Raw genomic sequence first — 27,082 nt, forward strand, 5'->3', positions numbered from 1 at the left:
GTTAGGCGCCGCCGAAAGTCGGATGCTCGTCGCATCTCGACGCTCCGCAGAGCGCCCACGAGTCTATTCCTAAATCCGCCACTGCACCCAAACTGGCATCCTCCTCGGTCAGTGCGCCCTACCATCGCAATACACGGGCGCGCGTTCGCACTCGTCGCACCGGGAAACCGAGCCGGCAATGCAACTGTCCTTGTTGCACGCCGCTCGGCTCCATTCATGTCTCGGTTCTCCTCGGGTTATGCAACTCACTCGCGGCGAGAGACGCGAGGTGAGGGGATGCGCCGCGCCGACATTGCACACCGTCACTTTACCGCGCCCGAACCGAGAGAAAGAGAGAGAGAGAGAGAGACACACAAAGCAGGGAGAGAACTTGGATAAAACTTACCGTCGACGAGCCCGTACGACAAGCACTCCTTCTTCCTTCCCCGGTGTAACACCTATTACTTTCATCAATCACTTTACAAATAAGACGATGCTCCAAAATCTTTATTTCTGTGGAAACATAAGTAAGTAGAGCGTTAATGCAAGAGAATAAAATTCTATTATCGTCTCGGGTACAGGAAAAGGAGAGCAGGCTTGTGTTAAGAGATACTTATTACTTCTCAACTGTTGGAACAAACGATTAGTAGAGTAGTTTTGAGGAATAGATGGAATTTTGTAGGTGAATGTGCCATGTTTTATTACGTACGCTTTAATGCACTTCTTTTTTTATTGCACATCTTTGAAAACCATTACACCGCAGCATTAAATTCGTGATAAATGAATAATTCTTGAATATGCAGTGTGTAAAAGTTTTGAGACGAATTATACCAATTTAATTATGCGCGATAATGAACGGGCGGACAATGAATCAGTCGTTCCGTCTAATCACCAAATACCTGGTGTCTTGCTTAAACGAGTAATCCTAATTAAGTTACGAAGGCACCTAATTTAATCGGAAAGGAAATTCTTAATACTTTCCGGCTGTAAAAGTTACCAGAAAAAAACAAATTAATTGCGCGATGTGCAAACGCGTTTCTTCTGGATAGTATATTTCCTATTAAAATATCTTAATTAACGAAAACATGCTATCATCAATAAAGTACTAATCGCCAAATCAATGAAGTAGCGGGCGGGCGTAAATTAACAATTTACACGAATGTCCGCACCGCACGCGTTTTACAATTGACTGTGTTACCTACCTAGATATAATATAATAATTTGTATAATTTTACACAATTCGCGTAATTAATTACATTATTAATTGCAGAAGATACATTCGCTAAAGCACCGCTCGCGCACGTCATCGTAATCGTCGACGTGATGCTGTGCCGTCGACATTGATCGAGACGTCCTTCGCTCCTATCATCGAAGCTTCTAACGGCAGTGCTAGGTCGCACTGGTTTAATATAAACCGGAGCGTCGGTGGTTTGCTTTGAACTGTAAATTGTCTGTCGATCGTCCGTATCAAGGATCGTCGAGAAGATCTATCGGCGGTCGTACACGCGACAAGAAAAATTCTTCTTCGCAAGAAGAAAGTCCAATTGACTCTTGGAATTGACAATTTTAGTCTTGTAAAGCATCAGTTTCATAAAAGCAGCGATGTGTTCCAACAAATGCTTAAAAAAAAAAAACAAATAAAAAAAACGGACAGTTCTCGTCGATTCGTCGCGTTAGGTAAAATCATCGCACGAGAGATGCTTCTCGACATCCGCGGAATCAGACGGTCTATTTAATGGAATTAATATAAAGGAATATAAGTCTAGATGTGTGAAAAGTAAGAGGACAAGATGTAATGTTGCGCACAATAGCAATAGCGTAGTGAAAAACCTATTAAAAAGTTGGTCCTCAATCCAAACGTGAAATTAATTATATCAACGTGTCGATATAATGATACTGATTAACGTTAAATTGTATTGCCTTTCAGGATTTTGGACCAACTTCTGATCGCATCGCTGAGCTCGTTGTTGCTTTAATGCTCGAGTGTCATCCACGACAAAGTTCCACCTTGTCTTCTCTACACATCACGGTATTGCGTACATACGTGGGTACACGTATATTGTTAACACTTTAGATGGTTTATCGACTGTGCGTGTATCAAAATATAATCTCTATATCTTATATAAACCGTACAGCGTCGAGAATCGGATTAACCAATGATTGATCTGTGCCTTTCAATTACTGATGCGAATACGCCTATCCGGTCTATCGAGGAATATCGATCTGGGATGCCGACTCGATCGCAGCGATCTTAATAATGAAAACAGAATATTACATTCCTATCATGCATGCTGAAACTAAATATTACTCGTATAAAGAAGCTGCATTTTGGAATTAGGCAAACCAATGTCTGAAGATAAAAGAATAAATTTTATATCTACCTTTTTTATACACATATCCACAACATATAAAAACTATGAAAAGACTAAATACTTATTATATGTATATTCCTAATACTTCATTATATGCTACTGCATTAAAATGTTATATAGAATTATGTTACTGTAGATATGAAAAGGGATATTTGTAAAAGTGTTTGATTTAATTACAGATAACGGTTACTTTTCTGTATCATCTTAATTGCAATTATTAATTTGCACTTATATATTTATAGAAGTAGAAATTAAAACCTTGAAAAAAAAAACCCCCCAAATGACTAATTTTTGAAGGCTTGAGAACACACGCCACTATATCCGATATGCCATGCTTTGGTCAATTGACCAATCAACCAAGGAATCCTCATTTGGCCTCTAATTGTAAGTAAGTAAAATTATATTGTTTATTTCATTCATATATTATTATTTCATTAAAATTCATTTTGACTTCTTTGTGGCTAATGATCTGATGATTGAACTTAGACGTTTCTTTAAAGGAAATACCGTAGACGAGAGAGGCGTGTATCGGATTCCGCGAGGTGATCTATTTTTGCGCCAACGGGTATAGTGGCAACCTCGTTACGTGTTCCGGGATAAACGGCACGTCGCTACAAGAACAAAATTGCACCGTGCGCGCAATGTGTGATTAGAAAGGGCACATTGTAACGCAATAAATATGCGTATAGGTTTACCTACCAGGCACGAGAGCGTAGTCGGTGATTGCGTGCGAGCACGAGAGATACATGCAAGTTGCGAAATTCGCACTCTTTCGAGAGAGCTCCGTTTCAGAAAGGCGCAAACGGATTTGCATAATGCGACGGTGGGCCTCTCATTAGTGAAGAATGAATAAGGCGGCAGTATATAAGTCGAAAACATGCCAATGATGATTTGCGAATCACGAACTAATTCCGTGAACAAACCGCAAATTTAAATCTCACAAATACTAACAATATTCACAATAATTAAGTAATAATACAAATACTTTGAAGCAAATTAATAAAACAATCGATAATCTTTTAGGAAAATACTGGATTTTACATAAAAACTTGATAAAATTAAAGTGATTTTATTATAAACAATCTTTGTTCTATATCTACCATTTTAATGTTCTAAATGGGTAAATATACATAAATGAGAAAAATGTAAAATAAAATTTGATGTAAAATACAAATAATGACAAAAAGATCAATCAATATTGATGTTGATATAAATATAATTACAACTTGATGTTTCCCAAAAACCATCAAGAGGGATTCAGTATAAAAAGAAAATAATAATGGAATCAATGGAAAAATATAATTCCCTCTTAAAAAATATTTCGTATTGAATTTTTTTTTCTGGATACTTAGAACGTTTTATTAATTCGTCTATAGTCAAGACGAGTCAAATCGATATAAGAAATGGCGCAAGCGATATATACAGGAATAAATAGCTTGAAGTTTCCTGGAACTCTATTGTGTCTGAAACGATATATGTCATAATATCTATATAAATCTGTCTACGTATTTGATAAAAAATTAATATCCATTCCCTCTTTGTGAGATATCGACATTTCTCGATGCTGTACTTTCAATAAAATAGATAGCTTGAAACGCTGATTTCTTTTAACAGTTCTCGACGCTGCACATTGTTTTAATTGCTTTACCTACCGAATTTTCGCGATTGTATCGATCTTGCAATTATCTCGGTGAATCCTGACAGACATCGATTTCGATGTTCGATTTTAAGTTCAGTCAACCAGGCTATCGTGTGTCTTCGACTTCTGGAATTGCATCGACGAGGACTAGATACGAGGGAAGACATTTACGAAGTGAAATGCATTCTAGAAGTGAAATGCGTTCTAGAAAAATATCTACCGGTTTAGAAAATTGTTGAGCGATTACACAACTTAGCCTTCGTTATAGCATTAATCGGACATCGAATTACAGACGAGTCTTAAAAACGTAGTTTCACATGATATTATATGCTTAATATTTTATGTAATTTCTTATATATCTCTCTGTTCCTCTCGATGACTACCAGGAATCACGAGGGTTATAGTCTGAAACCTGATTGGAAACACTCCTTATTTCGCTAATGTTGGATTCTCCTGAGTCTTTAAGGATAAAAGTGCCGTATCCGAAACGGCGGATAAAAAACACACGTCGGGACTGGAAAACGTTCGTTATCGCTAGGCATTCGGTTTTTGACTTCTTCGCGAGAAGACGTGCTATTGTCCGGTGAATGCCGCGAATTGAGGGGACGGTCTCATCGCGTCTGCGAACACTCGTTACCATTACCAGATGATCTTTACACGTTCGCAAAAGCGTGGACGCGCCCGTAACTACTTTGGGGACGATGTCCTTAACCTAGGCCAACGTCTAGGGACATCATCACTAGGAAACCGACGATAGCGGCCCAGCTGGCGAGTTTGCCATTTCCACTGTAAACAAAAAGCGCATGTGGCACGCGCATTAAAATCCAGGAGATTCGCAAAAAAGCTGCCAAAAAATTCCAAACGTATCGCTCCACTTGACACGACTTATACGACAATGTTGAATTTAGCGGTTTACATTTTCCGTTTCGACAATTTTATCTGGGTATAATTCTGCCTTCCAAAAGTTCGTCCGAAACTCCAACAAGGACAGGATGTTCGCGCGCGTATCAAGTTCTTTCTAAATCTCCGCAATATTGCGATTTGGTGGCGGCGTGATGCATGAACGGCAAGAATCGGGAGGGAATTTTAATTAGCGCAACCGGCGGCGCACGGATCGAATGTAAAAATCGAGAGAGACGTTGGTGGTGAACCAGGGTGGAGGACGAGAGGGGGGGGGAGAGGGAGGAACGAGGGTGCGGGGAATTAAAAAGGCGGCACTGGCGCCGTCGCCCACTGCTATCGTCATCGTCTTCTCTGCTCCTACGGCTCCGTGGCAACGACCTGGGAGAAAGAGAGCCCCAGGATGGCGAGAAATAAAAGGGTTTTCGCGGCAAGTAAGTAGGGATTAAGCACATACAAAGCACACACTCGCGCTGCGGCCGTGCCGCGCGTATATACCCCGGTATTGCACGTCACGGCTTGTTGATTTCGTAAATTATACACGGCCATCAATTTTAACGGCCGGCGAAACGCGCCGTTGTATTTCGGTGGGCGTTCTACCACATCAATCATATCCGCGCGGTAAATACCTCCTTTCGGTGTGCGTCAAAAAATTTGTATTTTTATTGGCCATTATCGTGTCTCATCGCAATGGTAGATGGGATAACAATGTTCGCTCTCTTCTTCCCCGTCGTCGTCCCGTTGTCGTCGTCTCGTCGTCGTCGTCCCGTCGCCGTCGCGTCGTTTGCTCGGCAAAACTGGGGCGCCGCGTCAAGTCGCGTCGCGTTTCGCATCCGCTAAACGCATCCGCTAAGAGCCGATCCTCGATCTGATTTATCCTCTGTTTGGCGTGATACCGACAGTACGTTACTCTCTTCCGTAGACGATAATAAAATTCTAACGTACTTCGTGTACTTTCTGATTTCTTATAACTTTGCAACTATTCACGTTCGAACATCGTATCGTGTTATCGAGCACTCCGTATATTAAATCGCACCGATTGATTTGGTACTCTTTTTTTTATCTCACAGTTACCACAGTCGAAACTGCACAGTTGCAGAAGAAAAGGTCGGCTAACTTGACGTCCGATTCCGAATAAGTGAAAGTTTCGAGATAAGGCAATAAATTTAAATATCCCTACGTTGCTCGGCCGCGTCGAACATGCAGCACGGATATCATCGGCGAAGCAAGGCGTTCCTTTTCGCCGAGCAGAGGAAAATGCAAATTGCACGAGGAGCGATCGTTCCGAATCGAATCGAGCCGCGCCGATTTTTACCGATGTTTCTCCGTCGAAAGTACCGAGATCTCGAGAAAGAATTCGAAGGAATCTCACGCATTCCAATGTCCTTTTTTCCTCGACTGAAATTGATATTGCGTCTGTGGCCCAGTTTTAGTCATAAACGCGGATAGCTTCGCAATTTGTTCTCCTATTTATAACTCTAGTTACGATGTGGACAAAAAACTTCTTTTAATCGAGACTAGCGCTACAAAAGTCGTTGCCCAACCCATAATTTTTTACACGTTTAAATGAAGCAAGTGTGGATTTAGCACAAGTATAATTCTGGTAGCTCGACAGTAATACAAATATTGCAGGTTGCGAGTTGAGCATTTACGGCACTTAAAAGCGTATTCACAGTCGTTTCTCAGGAATAACGATTCGCTAATAATAGTAGTATTCATATTTGCGTATGCACAAATGTATAAAGAAGGAAATCTCGTACTTCTAGGGCTTGATCACAAGTACGCTTCTCGGATATGACCGTATCGTTGCTAGAATTTCGAACATATCGATATTGAGTGCATTAGAAAAGCGAAATTGGACGGCGTGCATCTATGCAAATGTAGCTCGAGATCGACTGATTTTCTTTGAAGAGTCGCATGCTCGCGTTTCGTGGACTCTCCTTTCGTGGAGGTCGAGCAACGGTTTCCACGAAGGAGAGGAAAGACGGGACGGTAGAGAGAGCGAGCGATCTGTTTTCACTTTTGTGTTTTCCGGCCACCCGGAGGGTTCCCGAGGGAGCGAGTCGAGGCTGACTGTCTCAGGGGATCCTTGACGAGAGAGAATCGCGACGAGAAAAAGAGAGAAAGAGGGAGAGACGGAGAGAGAGAGAGAGAGAGAGAGAGAGAGAGAGAGAGAGAGAGAGAGAGAGAGAGAGAGAGAGAGAGAGCGTGTACCGTGCTTTCGCGCTTGGGTATCCGGGCGGTTAGATCGCACGCGAAATACAAAAGAAGCCAATTATAATGACAATGCACGTTCTTCAGCTAGGCCGCCGCGCCGCCAGGCCTGGGAAAGAAATTCGCCACGTCCGTTTCGCCGACGGCGCGCTAACTACGGCACTGCCGTCACGCGCCATTGTACCGTAATCGCTCTCAAATACGGGCATCGTATAGATACTTATAGGTACGTTTGTGCGTGCGAGTACGTATGTATAGGTACATATGCGCGTCCGCTTGACACGAGTAGAAATTCATAGGACATACGCGCAACACGAATTTTTTCTTCTCTATATTTATGCGCTTCGGTGCTTCGCATACTCCGCGGTCGAAACGAATTCCGGACGTTTCGCGCGGTCGCCGGAACGATCTCGCTGATTTCTAGCGGCTTCGAATCGTAAAGAACATAAAAGTAAAGAGTTACAGGCTTCGTCGTCACGTTACATTGAAAGAGTCACGATTAAGTCGCTGTGTGTGTAATCTATTACTGTAATAAAATTAAACGAATGGATATTAAACAAATGAAAGAAATTATTTTCAGTTAATTTGATATAAACTTCATAAATCTAATAAGTTATAAAAGAAGTATGGAAAAGATATATAAATATAAATGTAAAATTTTACAAATTGCCGCACGATAATCTCTAAATCGATTCGCGTAATTGATCGTAGCTTTCTTCTTAATTTGTATCCACAATAATCGGTATTGTTTTTCTCATATAACGCAGAAAATATTTCTGAGAAAGTAAAGTGCAACACAATAAAGTGCAACACAAAAATGACACTCTGAAGGATCGAATTGGAGAATCACGCGTTATTGAAAGATCGCCATCGAGCGGCTATCCGCATTCGCGTCCGAGGACGAGAGAATAAATCCCGAAATGAAGGGCCATTGTGTCGGTGGGAAAAGCGTCTTCCGCCCTTCTGACTCTGAGACTAGCCTGGACTTCTAATTCATCGTGAATGGACCGAGGGTGAAACGTGAGACGGAAACGGGTGCAAGTGCGCCGTGGGCTGGTGCTGGTACGAACGGTGTTTTAAAGAAACGAAAAGGAAGAGAGAGAGAGAAAGAGAGAGAGAAAAAGAAAGGGAGAGAGAAAAAGAGAGGAAGAAGGACAAGGGAGAGAAGAAAGAAGGAGGAGAAACCGGAACCAGTTAAGGGAACGAGTTGCGCCCAACTCCCTTTGCGCGAACCGGCTTCACCCTTCTGCATTCAACACCACCTTCCACGCTTTTTCAATAACACGTGCCCACGTGCATTTTCCGAGTACCCGATGTACCGTGCGCGACCATAAAGTTCCTTATCGGAAATATCGGTTGTAAGTCGATATCGGAAACGCTCAACAGGTTTATTATCTACCGATTTTTGCCGAATAGGTTTAAGGCTCGACTGAACTCGTGATCGCGCTATTTATACATTTTCGAGAGGGACTCCTATCGCGTTGCAGCGATCTTGAGAGCGAGTTAAGTGACCGTTATTTTGAGCATTGCAAAAAAGCGTAAATAGGAGTCGTTTCGCAGTTTCAAGTTTTTCCGGGCAAGTGGATTATACGGCACATACCTTTGATGCGCTTCCGGGATAATGTCGTCGATCACAACGTAGATCATCGCACCGGCCGCGAAGGCAAGTGCATAAGGTAGCGCAGGTGCGGCGAGCGTCACTCCGGCTGCGCCAAGGACACCGGCAATGGGTTCCACCATCCCCGAGAGCTGGCCGTACCAAAAGCTCTTCAGCGTGCTAATCCCGGCGGCTTGAAGGGGCAAAGACACTGCCAATCCTTCTGGGAAGTTTTGTATCCCGATCCCGATCGCGAGATTTCTGTAACAAAATTCAGAATTTGAACGTTACTTTTAATTTGCGAATACATATGTAATTAATTATAAATTAAAAATATAAGTCGCTCTAAAATTATCCAAGGAAAAATCAACTTTTTAAATAGCATCAGTGACAAGACTGTCTTGCATACTCGGTATAATTCATTATCTATATAGCGATAACCGATTCTTTCACAAAGTTAACGCAATCGAAAGCGTTCCAGCGTATAAGTATCGCGATATTTCTGTACCAGTCTCAAGATAGGTACTCCGATCTTGCACCGAGCGCACCGTTCGCAAATTCCGTAAGGTTGTGCACCGATGGGCCGCAACGATGATATGCAAAAATAGGGGCCGTTCTGCCGCCACCGAATTGAGAAAAAGCGAAGGAAAAAGGGAGAGAGAAAGAGAAAAAGAGAGGAGCGCGATAAGAACGAAACGAAAGGAGACAAGGTGGCTCCGCGCGAGAATCAACTTGCGCGCGTATAATATGTACATACACACAAACATACACACGCACACACATTCTTTTTCTCTCTTTCTCCGACGTGGCAGTGAGTTCTTGAAACTGGTCGACGGCTTCGACATTCTCCAGATTTTTCCATCTTCGCGATCAGAGCGAAGCGCTTGGAGAGCCGCGAGGCTTCCTCTAGATCCAGCCGTATGTACCGCTCGCTCTTTCATGCCTACCGAAGAACGGCTAAGCTTACTCGACCAGGATCGCCGCTCATAAATAAGATGTCAATGAACGACAAAGCCTTGAGTTTCGCTTCCAGTTACGCGGACTGCCCAGCAACGAGGTGAAGCCGTTGGCGCAATAGTCATAAGTAAATTGACGTAATACGTAACGTGTTTGTATCATTGACATTAATAACTAATTATTGCAATGTCGAATATCCATTCGCTGCGAATCCTTCAGGCTTCCGTACATTTATATATAATATATATGAGTGATGTGTGTGTAAGTTAAACGTGTAAATTTATATAATTGATAATATAGTTATAAATCAATACATAAAGTTGTTAATTAATCTCTGGATGTATGGATATTAAGACATAATCTTACATAACTTTTCAAATATAATTATGGTAAAGTGCGGGGGATCAAAAATAATTTGTATAATATGCGCAAAAATGATCACGCGATGGATTAGTGGACGTGATCGATATAGAAGAGATAGAACGTTAGCGCTTCGTTGCAAGCTCGCGAGACCTCTTTCCTCGACCTCCGTTCATCTCTGTCTCTCTTTTCCGCGACCTCGCGAATCGCCGAGCGTGATCTATGGTACAAGTAATAGCATGGTAGAATCACGTCGAAGAATGAGAGAGAAAGGCAGGCGGCGAGAGCGAGCGAGCTAGCGAACGGGCGAGCGAACGAGATGGAACGAGGGAGGGAAGGAGCGACGGGAGAGAGACGTAACAGGTGAATGAACGACGGTATACACCGCGTCTAACACGGCGCACAAGCCGGCGGGATATTTCTCATATATTGCACACCGCCGCCGCGGAATTCTCCTCAACTTTGGAATATCATCGCTCTCCGACCGCTCTCGACCCCGCGCGTTCTCCGCCAATCCCGCGACGAATCCTTCCATTCACTACTCCGAGCGAGTCGAAGGAACGCAGGTTGAACTTTGCGAGCTCGCGAGAGGAAGCCTCGCGGACGAATCGACATGGATGGGATTGAATTCCGCGGGATGTAAAATGAGCTATTTATTCATATATGTCGAGTTACGCATGAGAATATTTCCAGGAGAAAGTGCAGATTACGTCTCTTTGACAATAATTTTTTAACTATTTCTAATCCTTATTTAAACTTGTACAGTGGAAATTAATTAAAATACATAGATCTTTGCGACTTTTGCGAGGTAAAGTTTAACTTGTTTCTCGACGGTTAATATTTCTTCGAAGACAATTGCGAAATTAATTATATATAATCCGGCTGCGAGGTCGTTGCAACCATGAATACGTCAGCGCTGGTCTGTCTCTTTTTCTCTCTTTCTTTCCATCGGTAGACCTTCAATGGGATTCTCAGGATCGACGTAATAGTATTCCTATAAAACTAGAATCGTGCTGGGGCCTCGCAAGAACCCTATGACGGGAGCTGAATTGAAGACGGGGAACGGTCGGGAGACTTGTCCGGTTAGCGAGATGATCCAATTCTAAGGTCCATAAGAAGCGAGAAAACGGTACCGGGCTTCATAGAGGAGACTAACTATTCGAATGAATGACTCGACTGAACCGGACAGAGCCGCATGCGCGCGAAGCGACCGAAACGAAGAAAAAGCCTTCGGTTCTGGTACGTGGAACGAGGTAACGAAGATCTTCCGCGATCTAGCTCCCGTAATTCGATATTCATGAGCGCCGGACTTTACGAGGCGAACGCTGCAACAAGCCGTTCAGGGGCTTCAAACTCATCGGTTGCTAGTAATCGTATTTCGCGACTTGATGAATAGCATTTCATAATACTCCTGCTTCAGATAAATGCTGAGATAAATCAAAACCTTAAATAGAGAAATTACCAATTATAATCATATAAATATAAAAGCTGGATATTATTTCAAAATTTTCGCGAATCTAATGGCGAATCATTTTGCCTTTCGTTCTCAAGATAATTGCGTTTCTTCTTTCATTAGTTATTTTTATTCCAAGTTCCAGTCGAAAATTAATGAGACATTCTAGAGATTTTCGCGGTGTACATTGTTCGAAAATGGGATGATTCTATCAAGAATGAAACAGCTACTTATAAATAATCTAATAAAAAGCCTCCTCTCTTTATCCTTATCCCCATTATAATCGTGTAAAAATGTTACCGTTGGTGAAATGTTGCCGACGCGAAAAATTGATGCGTCCACGTCGTCCGCAAAAATCTCTAACCACCACGTGAACGCAAGCGGATCGATTCAAGATGGAAAAAACAGGCTCAAACGATTCAGATGCGATACAGCAGGCTCTTCCGCGATCCGACTCGGCGAATCATCGATTAGCGAACGATCAGGATTTATAGGGAACAATCAGCATGTATTTTTGACTAATTAACTGCTTTACTATACTAACAGTCCGCTTGATTCACGTAGCGGATCGCGAAGTTGCAGAAATCTTCGTCGCTATATATATTAACGTAACGCGGTGGACACAGAAAGAATCGAGACAATCAGTCTCGCGACTCTTTCAAATTTGTATGAAGAATCTGTTAAAAAGCGTTGAAGTATTTCGGGGAAATGTTATTGTGATTAGCACGCGGTCTCGAGGTTGTTTTTCGGTGTACGTGACGCACTTTGTTTACGTGACGTCGGTCGCTGCGCGAGAACAATTAAAGTCGCCGGCACTGCCGGCAGGTAGCTCAGAACTGTTCTGTACGTTGTAGCGTTAAGATCTCTCGATCGGTCTTCGCAACAATATGCAATTATCTACCGTACAATTAACTAACGCTCACATTTAATGAATCGCATGGATATCAAAGCAATGAACACTTGATTCGAGCGGATACATATTTCACGCGATCTATTCGAAACGATACGCGATGAGAATGCTGAACTTTGATCACATCGCGTACTTTTGCACGATCCGTTTGATCATTCATTTGGAATACAATTTCGCAGAATCCCGCGAACAGTTAACAGTTAGAAGCGTCGTATAGGACCCTCTACAGATCGTCACGCAATTATAATTAACTGCAGCATTTCGATAAATGAGTATTGTGCGATAAGGAAATGTGGGGAAAAAAGGAAGCCTTAGGAGACATCGTGCAACGGCGGTGTAATCATGTGTCCTATTTACGCATGATAAAAGATTCGTTGCGATATTCGCGGATGTGTCTAAATTGGAATTTCGCGTTTACTATCTCGCGAACGTCTCGCGTCGCACTTTGAACGCACTGCCGGTTAAAATATGTATAATTTATTTTCGATTCTCTCTGAAAGGAGAAAGATAATTTGTAATTTGTAAAAAAAGAATACTCGTTAGAAATCGCCGCCGATTGTATAAACGGTTCGTCGAGTCACATTTTCGGGAGTGCCGTACGAAATCATCAAATTTTCGGAAATGTCATGTTATTTTAATAATAAGAATTTTAATAATCTGAACGCGCGCGTTGAGTTAACATTGTTATCGCGGACAATTTTTTCACGGATTAATTATTTTATTTCGCGTTTTATTTTCGGGAGTGACGTATAAAATATCGCGCGATCGTGACTGTCCGCGTTTTCGCGAGTGTTGTGTCAGAGGAGTCCTGAGGAGTTGGCAACCTGAATAGCCTGCTGAAAGAAGGAGAGACCTAGGAGAGGCATCGGCAGAACAACCATGCGGTGAGTATTAATTTTTAATTATTTATGCAAAATTAATCATTCTTTATCATGTTTATTCGAATCGTTTTATTTCAATTAAAAAAAATAATTAAAGAAGAAAACTTAAAATTTAATAAAAAAATTTATCTTATATTTTCTTTCCAAAATTCTATAATTATTTTCAAAAATATTTAAATGCCCAGTACCGTTCGAAGTCGTCACATTTTCGAAAAGGCCGTCGCACGATTTTTAATAATTAAAATTTTAATAATCTGAACGCGCATTGAGATAAAATTGTTATCACAAACGATTGTTTCACGGATAAAATCGGGTGTTACTTTGCGTTTTATCTTTGGAGGTAACGTATAAAATATCACACGATCGTAGTTATCCGCGTTTTCGCGAGTTTTGTGTCGGAAAAGTCCTATACGGAAAGATCAGCGCGAGTTAACAGTAGAACGACGGCAGGTCCGGTAAAGAAGACGATCGACAGTAGAGGCGGCACAGGTGAATGAATGACGTGATCCGCGCTTTCGCGCAGGGATCATCCAGTATAAGGTGATTCTCTTTTCCCGCGGGCCCTCTCGCGCGGACACGCAGGGTTTCCGGCGAGAGGTATGTCATGCCGCGGCATGTCGCGCGTTATTTCATGGGACGACGGCATCATCGTCGCCGCATTCCTACGGCGTCGAGGTATATAAGTGGTTGTACAGTTAACCCGTTGGGTCCGGCTGTTCGCCAGTTGCACCGAGGGAGATCACCCGAGTTCCGAGAATGATCGCCCCTTCCCCTACCCCACTTGTATTCGCGGTACGTGTACGCGGATATGTACGTGTGCACGAGTGTGTATCGTCGTTCTCTCCCCTCGCTCTCTTGAGGCGCGAGAGCGGCTGGTCTGCCTCTTGCGGGTGCCCCACTACCATCGCGGGCCCTTGAACGCGCACCACCACCGCTGGTGGTTCGGGTGCCGCGGCTTCTTTTCCTTCTTCCTGAGTTCTTTCTGCTTTCCACGGTTAGGGCCCCTGACTACTCCCGGCTCCGTCTACCGTCTTCGCCAGACGGCTATAGGGCGACGGAGAATTGTTTCGAGATCGAGAGAACGGTATTTCGGCCGTCGTTCATATCACGATTCGATCGCGCTTAGCATTTTAATCTTCTTATTGTTAATATATTTGAGAAATAAATAAAAAAAAGAGACACAAATAAAAAATAAAGAATGTAATAAAATAAAAATATAGAGATATAAAGACCGCAATATTGGTCATTAATTCATAATATGATACACAGAATATTAAATTTAGCACAAAAAAGTAATATTGTACAAGACAGACTTTTTTTATTTATATTTGAAAACTTTACATAAAAAATTATCAGTAGTGCACATGTATAGAATATTCTTAAAACTGCTTTTACGTTGAAGAAGCTTCTATATGCCAAAGTTAATAGCGCACTGTGAAAGGCTATAGACAGATGTCATTCATACTATCATATCTTTGTAGTTTTTCGAATCGAGCGAAACGTCATTTAGAATAGCGAAACCTCGTTCTGAGTTTGTTTTATATTAAACGCTTATTTTCTGTAACGAGTCTTAAATTAAGGAATCTTCTGGATAAACTCCGTGCGACTTGCCGAGAGCGAGGTACACGCAACGTATTAATTAGCGCCGACCTTTCTCTGGTGCTAATCGTATTACCGTAACATTTACGCGTGGCTAATCCACCTATTAGCGAAGCTATCGTTCTTTCGTGCGGGCGCGAAGAGCGCAGAACACGGCTGCACGCTACTCCGCGGCCGCAAAAGATTCGAGTGCGAGAAGCAGCAGCCGAGATCGAGGCAGGACGATGGGCGAAAGAAAACGACGAGAGAAGTCGGGTAGATAACCTTAGGAACGGGGCAGCTGAGAGCTCTCTCGTAGAGAGCGGAGGATACCGGGCCGAGGAATGTTTCGCGCGAGGATCCGGGAGAAAGTATTGGCGAATTGGCGAATAAGTTGACAGGCGCGTAGATCGATGACGAATTTTCAGGAAGGAATTTTTCTACTGAGAAACCAGCCGGCTTCTTTCGCATAACCGTCTTAATTGAGGTTTCACGCCGCGTCGACGAATGGACGACGCTGCGACGATGAATATGTATTCAGGTCGAAGATAGAACGGAAATGAGGAGCAGGGTAAGCTTGAAAAAAAAATCGCTTAATTTAAAGTGACGTGGAAAAGTTTAAACTTGTGATTACTTTTGCTCCCTCAAATTGCTTAAATTTCTTCGAGTTTGACGCGTCAAAGTTGTTAATTTCTTCATTTTTTTTCTGTTCATTGAAAACTGACAAATATATTAGACATTTCAATAATTAACATAAATTCCCAGATTTATAAAATAAAACTTAAATTCCCTGAGTTTGTTTCGATACAAATACATTTTACTATAATATACTAATTCAGAATCGATGTTCCGTCCATATAATGATTTTAACATGGAATTGCTGATGGAAACATTTTTTTGATTCGAAACTTGCGGCATGTAAAATCTTGGAAGCTGTGGTGTTTACCGCTTTGATGATAAAGAAATTAACAACACACGGATGGCTATCACAGTCCTGTCGATGTGTGTCGACGGGATGTTTAGAAAAACCATTAACTCGGTGTCTCCTTTTCTTCGCTTGTGCGAAGATTAGAAAGTATTTATCATGCTTGGTGTGTGTGTGGTCCGCTTTTGGTTCTTGTTATGCAAGATATGTGACGATGTAAGGAACAAGATAACAGCGGTTGCTCATTTATAACATTTTTTTTTTAGTCCAAACGGATTGCTACGCTTGAATTTACACGAAAAAATTACTTCAAAATTTATTTTAACGGCATGTAAAGAAAAATACGCGCTATGAGTGCGTTTGTCGCTAATATCGAGCAGTGTTGCGTTTTTATGTATAAATAAGATTTTTTGCGTAATACAATTATCTGCAGTATCGTTTCACAAATAATTCAGATATAAATAAAAATTAATGAATAAGTAGATGATAGAAAAGGGCAGATCCTGTTTCCGTTATTCGTCGGCTTAAATTATAAAGCGGTAATCGAGGAATGTTTCGCGCGCCGTACGACATTGGCGTCGTGCCGTCTCGTGTCAAAAACCGCGGATTTCTCCTAGTAGAAAAAAAGAGATCTGACCGGGTCAGTCATCTCCGTCGCGAAAAAAAGCTGCGCGCGTGTGAGTTGAGGCACACGCACGCACACGCACGCACGACCGAACACGTGCCCCGTTCTCGCACCGTTATCTACGCATATCTAATATCCGGGCCAACTACGAGCGGCCGATATACATAAGTGGTTCTCGATCCCGGCGAGGGAAAAAACGTGAAAATGCTCGAGATCGTTGTCGATCATTTCTTTGTGAGACAAACAAAAAACGAGGAAAAAAGCAGGGCTTGAAAGATGAATGTCACGGTCACGAATTAGGTTAGAAGTAGATTCGACTATGAAGTCAAATAATTCAATTGTAATGCTGAAGTGTCGCTGTTAGTCCGAATCGAATGATAAATTAGAGATCGAGTCAAACACTGTGGCAGTACTTAATAGATCATGTTGACTGGGGAGTTCGTTGGTGTGCACCAACATGGCGGTTGCTGTAACTCCATCGGACGCACCGTGGACGCCATGTTGAATTCCATAAAGCCGCGGTTGTCCTTACGTAGCAACACCTATCCTGCTCCTCGCCCTGCCGCAGGACGAAGAACGTCAGAAGCTAATTCTGCGTGAAAACGTACTTTGAAAAAAAACCGACCATTTTTATTACTCGATCCATTATTACATTTTAATGTTAAATAAAGATCAGTTCGACGTCGTTTTCTTTTCACGAATAGTTTAGAACTTTAGAATTTTATATTGAATATGGATTAAAAATATATAAATAAAAGTTTTGAAGACAGAAACTTATAAATCATGCATTTAATTCAATTTAAGAAACACTTGAACTGTAACATAAAGAATGAAAGCTTCGCTAAAAGTATTGTTTATTATAATCTTAATACTTTCTAATAAAAGACTTCGTACATTGAGATATTTAAAAAAAACCGTTAATAATTTTGTGATTGTGCGAGCGGGATCAGATTTATTAAGATTACTCAGCGGCAGAAAATAAAAATTAGTGCTCGAATAAAATGGCAGATAATATAATAAGGCGCATAACACGTCTCGATATTGCTCCATCTCAATATTTATTTCTTCGGCCTGATTCGCAACAATGTTGCCCGTCGGGCACGAGTCGATCGGTTAAGATGCCATGACGAGGCTTTCCCCGCCGCGACGAGGTATGGCTCGGTTAAAGGAGCGTGTTCGACGAGAAGCAGAAGGAAGTCGAGGAACAGGATGAGGCGGGATGGTTCGGTTCCGAAGGAGGCGCAAGGATGTTAGGGATTCAGCCGCGCGCGCGAGAAAGAGAGGAAGATATAGAGAGGGGTACCACACTACGTCTATCGCGTGCACGAGCGTGCGTATATACATATATATGTGCACGCGCGCGTAAGCGAGCGAGACGGAGTATCGGGGAGCGGGAAGGGGATGGCGCGGAGAAAGAGAAAGAAAGGAAAAGATCCGCGAATTCGCGTGTGCGCCCGTGGCGGGAGACACAGAGAGGAATCTGAAAAAGAAAGAAAAAAGGGACAAGCGGAATAGAGGAAGAGAAAAACTGAAAGAGAGAGAGAGAGAGAGAGAGAGAGAGAGAGAGAGAGAGAGAGAGAGAGAGAGAGAGAGAGAGAGAGAGAGAGCAAAGAGGCGAAATCTTCGTTTGTGGTGCATGTGTGTCATACGTACGTGTGTACGCTAAAATGAGAGAGACAGGAGAGAAACGAGATGAAACGTCGAGCGCGTAGAGGTGCGGAGCGATGTGTCTGTGCGAGAGAGAGAGCGAAGGGGGCGAGAAAGAGGGACCGAGAGAGACAGACCGAGAGGAGGGAAAGAGAAGAGGGGGAGAAGAGCGCAGAAAGAAAGAGAGAGAAAGGGAGAGGGAGACCATGAGACGAGAGAACGCGGAGGAGGGCGAGAGGGGCAGGAAGGAATGCATGGGAACGAGGCGCAAGCGGGCCGACCGCGATTTGCCCGTCCCGCATTCCACCAACGCCAAGGCGAGCTCTCCGGCTCTTTCAGCTCCGTGAGTCCCGAGGGGAGGGGGGATAAAGGGGGGAGAGAGGGCCACCGGCCACGGACTAACGCTATAAAACCATAAGACCGTAAGATCAACCCCGACGCCGCCGCCGCCGCCGCCGCCGCCGCCGCCGCCGCCGCCGACGCTGCTGTAGTATCCGTCTCGGTCTCGCGTCGCGATCGCAGTGATTACGCACCCTCAACATAGGGATGTTCCTAACTCCTACGCTTTTCCGTTCTTGACGCGGTAGCTCTATCGCAGCCACTTGAGCCACTACGACTGGCCCTCACACGTAATTTTCACATGCAATTCTCAAAGTGACATATCGGTCTTACTGTTATTCCGCTTCCTCTCTTCATCCGTCGATCGTTATAACTTCGAAGTTACAATAAGCTATTCCTAGGTTTACGGGTCTTCGCGAGCGCGGATTATAGTGTACATTGAGAGATATATATTTGAAAGCCGCGGATATATATAAGGATACTAAGTACCGCTAACGATCGTGACATTTTTCGATTACTCATCTGCGAAATGCGCCCCGCGTAATTTAGCTTTATTATCGCGCACTTCTTTATCATTCTCAGCCGAGTAATACACCGTCAGCGTTCGCAACCGGAATCAATTAGCTCGCATTAGACCGATCGTGTCTAATCGGAGAGAGAAAGAGGGCGAGGGAGCAAGTAAAGTAGAGATATAGGGAGAAGTGCTCCGAGTTCCTCGCGTATCGCGGTATGCGGCGAACAAGATTAATCGCCGGCGAGGAGCAGCTACGGGTAAGGTAAGGTAAAGCAGGTGTCTCGGGCAATGCAACAAAGAGCTACGATGCCGTCGTACACTTCGCATTAGGAGCTTAGGTGTCTCCGCGACGAGGAAGAGAGTAAGAAGAGGGCTGGCTAGGTAGAACGGACGACAGGGAGAGAAAAAGAGAGACAGGCAGAGAGACCGCGGGCCGCAGGTCTCGGTGAAGTCCCCGCAGACGATCGTGAGGTCGTCGTCGAGGGACATAACGGATCCGGCTGTTCCGAGTAAGGTACACGGCGCGCATGCGTAATGCCGCCGCATTCCAGGCATTGCGAAGTCGCTGCACCACGTCGCGTCGTGCCGGTGCATCGGCCCGTCGATGAAGAGAGCGGGCGAACGAACGAACGAGCGAGCGAGCGAGCGAGCGAGGAAGAAGCGCGGCGGCGAGTCCAGGCGATGAACTTAAGGAGTGCATCGCGCATCGACCGATCGACTGTCAGACGCTCGCCTAGGAGATGCGCTTAGGACGTACTGCCGTCGTCGGCAGCATAGCACGGCTCTCCTCGCCGAAAAGAAGGAAATCGTTGGAATGCAGCTCGATGCAGCTCCGCGGGACTCCACTAATCGTTCAAGGTTATCGTAATCGACCATCGGTGCGCTCCTTCGCGGGATGTTCTCGTAAACATCACTTAAACTTAATCAATATTTAATTGATTCTGTTTCTCTTTTACACAGAAAATACGGAGGATTAGTTGAACTTCGGACTACAATCCTTTAAGGGATTTTGTTAACTCGCCCATTGCACGCAGAAGACTTCAGGAAAATATCGAATTGATTTAAGAGAGTAATAATAAATCTAATTAATTTTGTATAAATAAAAAAAAATTAAAGAATTAATATTGAAGTTTATATAGGAACAATCCTTTAAGAGTCGTAATATCGTGAAGGATTATTTTCGTGTTTGTTTTCGATAACTAAGTTTGCTCTTTAAATTTTAGTTAAAGCAAAATTCGAATTCGAATTAAAATATCAAAATAATATATATTTTATATTTGTTTAGATTTAAGAAATAATGGAATGATTTGTACAACATTTTAATGATTGCGTATCATAATTTTTTACATTGTTACATTACATCAAGTTGTTTTTATAATATCAAATTTTTATGGCGATAATTTTTGCGTTTAAGTTAAATCGAATGGATTCCTTCATTTTAAAGCATTACGATGAGTAGGCCTAGTAGTAGACCAAGAAACGCGAAAAGCTAAGAAGTTATACAAATACAAGTACTTTATGAATCGACGATTGCTAAATTAACGTATGCTAATCGCGATCCGTGTGTCAGCGCGTGTATTGCGCGGTAAGTGACATAATTGTTGAGAAATCTGCAGTGCGGTAAAGTGCAGCAGATGCCGCGAGGCCGATATAAATTTTAAAGTCAGGTTTTAATAGTTCGTACCGCTGCAGCGGCGATTGGAAGAGGAAGCAGGGAGAAAAGAAGACGGAGCGAAAGAGGAAGGAGACGAAGGAAAAGGTATCGGCAGGACGAAGGGGAGAAAGGGGGGGGCCGCGAGGGAACGCGTGAACGCGAAATACGAGACGGGAGAAGTATCGGCGTGCCGTGGAATGTCACTAGCTTAGAGAACGTCTCGCGAGTCCAGTTCTCAGAAACGCGCTCGACTCGCGAACGGCCGTGCCTGAATGATTATAAAGTGCACCGGCGAAACGGGAAGAGATGCTTATCGGCGTAATCGCGCTTCGTGGAATAATGAGGAAATCGGGGGAATCCGTGAAAGGCGAGACCACGGTAATCGCGAATGCGGTCTGACGAACGCGGAGGACTCTTTAAGGCTCAGAAGTGTCGTCACTCGATCGTCGATTGTTCGCTCGTCGCTGGAGAATTCCCCAGAAGTTCCGATAAGGGGATTGCGTCTTTAAATTGCAAGAGCGGTGTATCAACACATTTTTGGCCTTCATGTTTTGCTAAATTCTTTTCGTTTCTAAAGAAAAAAAAAATTACGGTGGCAGATGTACCAATTCGGAACCAATTTTTTTTTTATAAACGTAAGGATCGCGAATGTGACGTATAAGATATCGGTTTCTTTTAGAATTCCTTGTATAATTAAGAAGTAATGAAATTTGAAATTAGATTAATTACTTTTTTATATAAAATAGAAAAATATTCTACGTATATATATTCTGCTATTTATATTTGTTCATATAATTTTTGTGACAATTTAAACAATAAAATTTGAAATAGATAGACACAAGATAAATACACGAATAATTAAAACGTTTTCAACTTAATATCGTTATTCTTGATCCGCGCTCGTAATTAAATTATAATACACATAAAACTTTTATCTTCGCTAATATCGTAAAACATATAGCGAACGAGTATTAAAATTCTTATCAACATTATCGACATCGCCGACCACCTTTTTGCCTCGCTTTATATCTTTGCGCACGTTAAACTCCGCGATTGCTAACCGCAGCGTGTATTACGTTAAGATGTCAGAAGCGAGAAATTGTACGTGATTTTCTTCCGTCGTGTTGTTCGTCGCGGCAAATGATAATATTTTTCTGTATAATAACCATCACGTGCGTCACGCGAGAAGCAAAGAAGTACGTTTTCTCGATAATCTGACGTGGCAACGAATTCGGAAGCGTCGCGGTGTTTCGGCGGTATATCGGTAAAGGAGGAAATGTGCGATGTGCGGCTCCCCCGTAATTTACATGCCGACGAGCACGAGATCGGGAACGAGTGTTCGAGGAACTGGTCTGTCTCTCGCCGTGAAAATCGCCGACAACAGAAATTACTCCGACATGCACGGACCCCTCCGTGCTAAAGGACGGTGTGGTCTCTCGGTAACACGACGGGCCTGTATCGCGCCTAACTGCACGCGCGCACGTGCATATCCATAAGTGCGGCATGCCTGAGCGGGAAGTGCTATATCGTACTTGACTTCCGTCGCTATTAGCACACGTCAGAATTAGTTTTCCGCGTGAGATAAGCAACGTCGGGTACAAAGTGCCCACATAAGTATACGGAGAACGGGCCCACGATTTTACTGGGACCGTAACAGGAACCAGGGCATGTCACAGTCGACAGAACGCCGGAGAACGTCCCCCGACAATTGAGAGTTATTAATTCAGCATATTGCCATGTTTAATGCCAATTATATAAACATTGACGATTAAGCGCAAATGATATTGCAGTATAAAACTAAAGCGATCCTTTAGAATTCCATATTAAATATCTTGATAATTACGTTGAGATTGTTGAGAGTTAAACAGAATTCTGGAAAGTTAAGTCTATTTGAAATTAAACGAACGATAGAATTTTGTTAATCAATTACATCAGTAGTTTAATCTCTTTCTCTCAAGTCTTGCCATTCACAATAATTGGCACTACGACGTTCTTGTCAAAGAAAAGTCGATCGAAAGGTCTGTCGTTAATGTTTAATGCGATAAGAAAGGGCATTCTATTTATACCTGGCAGCACAGCATCGGAAAGTTAAACGCCACTCTCGTGTCCGACAATTCGATGACACAAATTAAGAAACCTGGGGCGTCGTTGAAGATAAACATAGTAATATCGAAAAAATCAAAAGCTCTTTATCTCGATCTTTACGGCGTATCTCAAACTGGACGTGCACAGGATATCGAGAAGAAACGGGAACAGAATAAAGATAAAAGAAAGAGGGAGAAGTATGAGAAAGGTAAATTTTGGGGAGGAGGGAAGAGAAGGTAGAAAAAAGAGCCAATACAAGCGAAGATGTAAAAAGAGAGGATGAAGAATAAGGATGAGAAGATAGCAGAGAAAGAGAGAAAGAGAGAGAGAGAGAGAGAGAGAGAAAGAGAGAGAGAGAGAGAGAAGAAAGAAGAAAGAGCCGCGGTGAGCGCCGGTCGACCGGTATATAATAAGGCAGCCGGGAGAGGATAGCACTGAAATGAGATGGTTTCGTCGGCAGCTTTGTCCGGCGCCATGTTTAACATAGCACCACCTCATCTACGTGGCGTAGCGACTCGGGGGACCCCGCGGTTCCTGCGTTTTTACACATGTTCTCTCTCTCTCTCTCTCTTTCTCTCTCCTTATCCTCTCATCCCCGTCGTTCTCTGACCTCCTCCTTGTTCAGAAGCAGCTCCGCGAAAAAGGACGAATAGGAGAACAACGGGGGAGAAGGACGAGAAGGAGAAGGAAGGGTCAGTGTGTACAAATCAGATTCTCGCGCCCTTTGTGAGATCGTACTCCGCCTACGGTGATTCGAAACGCTGTCCGCATTTACGGCGCGTCGTAAATAAATTTCGGAGAACGCGTTCCCGGACCCCAGGGTACGCCCGCGACTGTAAGATGCTGCTTTACGTTATCGTGTAGCGGCGGGGATGTTATCCGTCACCGAAATCATCCACGAATTAAAGCGTCAAATATATCGGCGATGGCATTAATTCTAGCATAGCTATGCCATGTGCAAAATGTACCAAAAAGTAAGACAATATTTTTTTGTACACACCGCGTTCTCGCATGTGCCTTTTATATCGTTTAGGACAAAATTCTTATCAAAAATTGTACGGTGGTTACGTTTTGTATAGACATATTGTCTCACTTGTGTAATAAAATTTGGAGCGGGTAATTCGGCATACATTCGCGATTGAAATTCGAGATTTTCTATTAAAAAAAAAAAAAAATAGACGCGAATAGAGGGAAGAAACGAATGATAGACCTACATTCTCGTGGGTAGTGAGTCAGTACCGGATCTCCTTGAGCGATTTGCAACGGACGCAAATCGGCCTATACCTTTCCATCTACCTACTACAACACCTCTCTCTCTCTTTCTTTTTCCATCAATTTCTTATCGTATCTCTCCGTCGGTCGTTCTGCAACATCGGCGGCAGAAACTGCGAAACGTTTCATTCATGATTCTTTCAGCGCGGCAGCGTACCGGAACTTATTGCCACCTCCGCCACCGCGAGAGTTATGTTTCCTTGGAAAGGACGCGACGCGAACGTAGGTCGGTTGCTGATCAATCGACCGAGCCTGTCGCAGCCCGAGTTGCGCAAAAATTTCATTTCCATAACGATGACGTCTCTCGACGGCGTTCTCCTTGACCGGGACGCCGTGACAACGATCTCCTTCGAGCCTCTTTTTTTATCTTGCCTATTGCGGATATTGCAAATCGATAGCGCGATTTATGGACGGGAAACTCGAATCATAGGATCACGATGCTTATGTAACGGATATACGCTAGCAGATTATTATACCGTAGTAATTTGTCCTCAAAAGTAAAAGAAGCAATGGCATCTTTTTTATTGTTTCCCTTCTTTGATCTATCGCACTTCCTGTTAACGATGTATATCAATATTATGCGAAAAATTGCAAATAATTTGAAAACGTTTGAAAAATTGTCCAGTATTTATAATAATTCTAGAATAAAATTTAATGCGAGCACTTTTAAATTTGAATGCTTTCCTATTCCGAAGGAAAATGTACAATTAATAAATAAAATAGTTAATCTTGCAGATCTTATTGAGAAGATTGGCCTTCTCTCCCAATGACCGACTCGGGAGCACCTCTCGCTCCAAAATTAGAAACTCGCATCTCTTCAAACGCCCTTCTTAGTTACTCATACAAGGTCCATCGTTAAAAGCAAGCGCGACCAGCCCTGTACATATACAGCGAACTCCACGACGCGGACCTGCAGCGCAGCTGAAAATATATGCAGGACCAAGGGGGTTAATCGCAATCGTCGTGAGAATGGTATGTCGTTCGTTACGAACTGGTCGAGACAGAAAAGGGCATGGGCTAGGGTCGCCCAAGGCTGAACGATTTTTCCAAACGAGCATCGAGAGCGTGTGTCTCTCTCTCTCTCTCTCTCTCTCTCTCTCCCCTCCCTCCCCCCGTCATTTTCTCACTCTCTCTCTCTTTCTCTCTTTCTCACCGTGGTCGAAACAGGACCAACTACTACTCGGTATATAGCGCCAAAAGCGTTACAAAGCGCCGTTGCGTGCCGTTGTCAGAATTTCTCTCTTATCAGGACTTGCCAATAAACGGGCGCACGCACACCGTGGGAAGTTTCACTTCCGAAATGGATGTCGGCTACCGCCTTACGCGACTCACTACCGTCGCTTTTCGATCGCTTTTAAGGTGACGGCGCTAATTACCTCCCGAGAGCGACGCGAAAGTTCCCAGGTCGGATTGTAGTCACCGTGAAAAATCCAGGCGCTTTCGTTGTGATATTAATTGCCCGGTTTCTCATTGACGATTTTAACCGTCGGCGTCGCCGGGAACCTCTTATCTCCATTGTCGTCGGAAACGGACGACGTTGCTCAATTTTGCATTACATCGTCGGAACGGAACAGTTATTCCGTTCATAATTAAACGTCGCTCGCGACTACTGGTTGCGATAACTAAATGACGTTTTCGCGTTCTCGTTCGAAATTAGCGCTATGTATCGGTACGGTCATACCTGTTGCGATATGCTAACGGAAAATATGTAGAAGAAGTTGACAATTTCATCATATACATGAAAAGTAACAATTAATATTATTAATATTAACAACGAATAATATTTGCATACTTGATGATCAGTTATTTTCGTAAAAATCTATTTTCACGAATAACAGTTCAAAGTAATAACGAAATAGTTTTCTTACAAAATGTTCTTTTATATAAAAAATATCTTTATCTTGGAATCTTTTATAGAACAATCTAACAGCTTTCTTATCAAAATAAGAAGAATTAAAAAAATAATAAAACGTGAATCGACGATATCTGTTTTAAGCAATTTTTTGAATTGTGAATCAAGGGTGAGTGAGGAGTGAGGCATATTCACAAGTGTAAAAGAAGGACAGCGCGCGTCATTATTTACCGTCCATTCGCCTCTATTGTCCGTATACGCTTATCGCTATTGTGCGGTTTTATCATTCGTTTATTACGCGCGAGATTAACAAAAACACATATTGCCTATTTCCCTTCGGTATCTTATTTACAACGCGAGTAAATCATTCGCTTTAAATAAAGAATAAAGCCTGTGCCTAACAATAAGCAACAAAGGAGCTCTGCAGGCATACGTTGATCTTTGCATTCGCGAGTACCAACGCGTCCTGCCTCAAGTTTTCGATTTTCTCGTTAACGAGAAAGACCGCAGCCTACGAGCGTTTGATTCTCAAACGCGAAACAACGCGGGGGAAAGGTTTGCTCAGTCAACGTCGTTGTGTAAGAGCGATACATGTAAGCGCGATGTGTCACGTATCCGTTCGCGAATCACGTAACGATCGTAAATAAGTCGTCAGAAACAGCGAATGCCCGTGTACGGAAGGCGCTGTGCGAATTGCACGGCGGTGTACGTATACGTCAAACGACAATGATCCGGAGGCCGGGCGAATCGGAAATAACGCTTCGCGTATGTGCACGTGCACGGTCACGTGCGCGCGCGCGCGCGCGCGCGCTCACTCGACACGGTGATAAGCCTCGGTCTTTTGCTCAATATCGCATTAAGATTAAGATCTTTCGCTAGATTAACCTTTGCGCGATTATAGCTTCATTAGGAAGAACATAAAGCCGCCTAAGGTGCGGCGCTTCTACAAACGTCACGTTACGAAGATATTACTGAGAACAGGTGTGCTGCATACCTGCAATTTTTTAATTTGCAATTTTTTTATTTTACATTTTTTCGTTATTTTATAATTTTATGATTCATGATTTTTATTTATTAAAACTGACACAAAAATTTTATTCTATTTTCGAGATCAATTTTTACAAGTTTGTCTTTGATAGGATATGTATTCGATAGTTAGGTGAAGAGCGTTTTCCGTTGACCAATTAACATCCAGACTTTAATCCTTTAATTAATCATGTATAAAAGATAAAAAATTGTTGACCTCCAAATAAAGATTGTCGCAGCTAATGGATTACATCTTCGGCATCTCGCGTTTCGTATGACTTCAACGTTTTTAACATTAGCCAG

At 43.0% G+C, this 27,082-nt stretch overlaps 1 protein-coding gene across 5 annotated transcripts in view; it reads right to left on the reverse strand.

Annotated features, from left to right (window-relative positions):
* Positions 1-27,082, reverse strand: part of Zip48c (Zinc/iron regulated transporter-related protein 48C) — a 77,074-nt gene that overhangs the window by 39,947 nt on the left and 10,045 nt on the right. For 3 of the 5 annotated variants that reach the window (XR_013257112.1, XR_013257111.1, XM_077407385.1), the window contains exon 5: positions 8,705-8,962. Coding sequence is in view for 3 of the 5 variants with exons in the window: in XM_077407385.1 (XP_077263511.1) it covers positions 8,705-8,962 (258 nt within the window). In the remaining 2 variants the exon portion in view is untranslated. Of the gene's footprint in view, positions 1-685; positions 4,777-8,704; positions 8,963-27,082 lie in introns of those variants that run through there. The other 2 variants (XM_077407384.1, XM_077407387.1) reach the window with 1 other exon arrangement.

The sequence above is a fragment of the Temnothorax americanus genome, unplaced genomic scaffold (assembly GCF_048541705.1).
Source record: "Temnothorax americanus isolate GAGA-0224 unplaced genomic scaffold, ASM4854170v1 Scaffold22, whole genome shotgun sequence".
Lineage (NCBI taxonomy): Eukaryota > Metazoa > Arthropoda > Insecta > Hymenoptera > Formicidae > Temnothorax > Temnothorax americanus.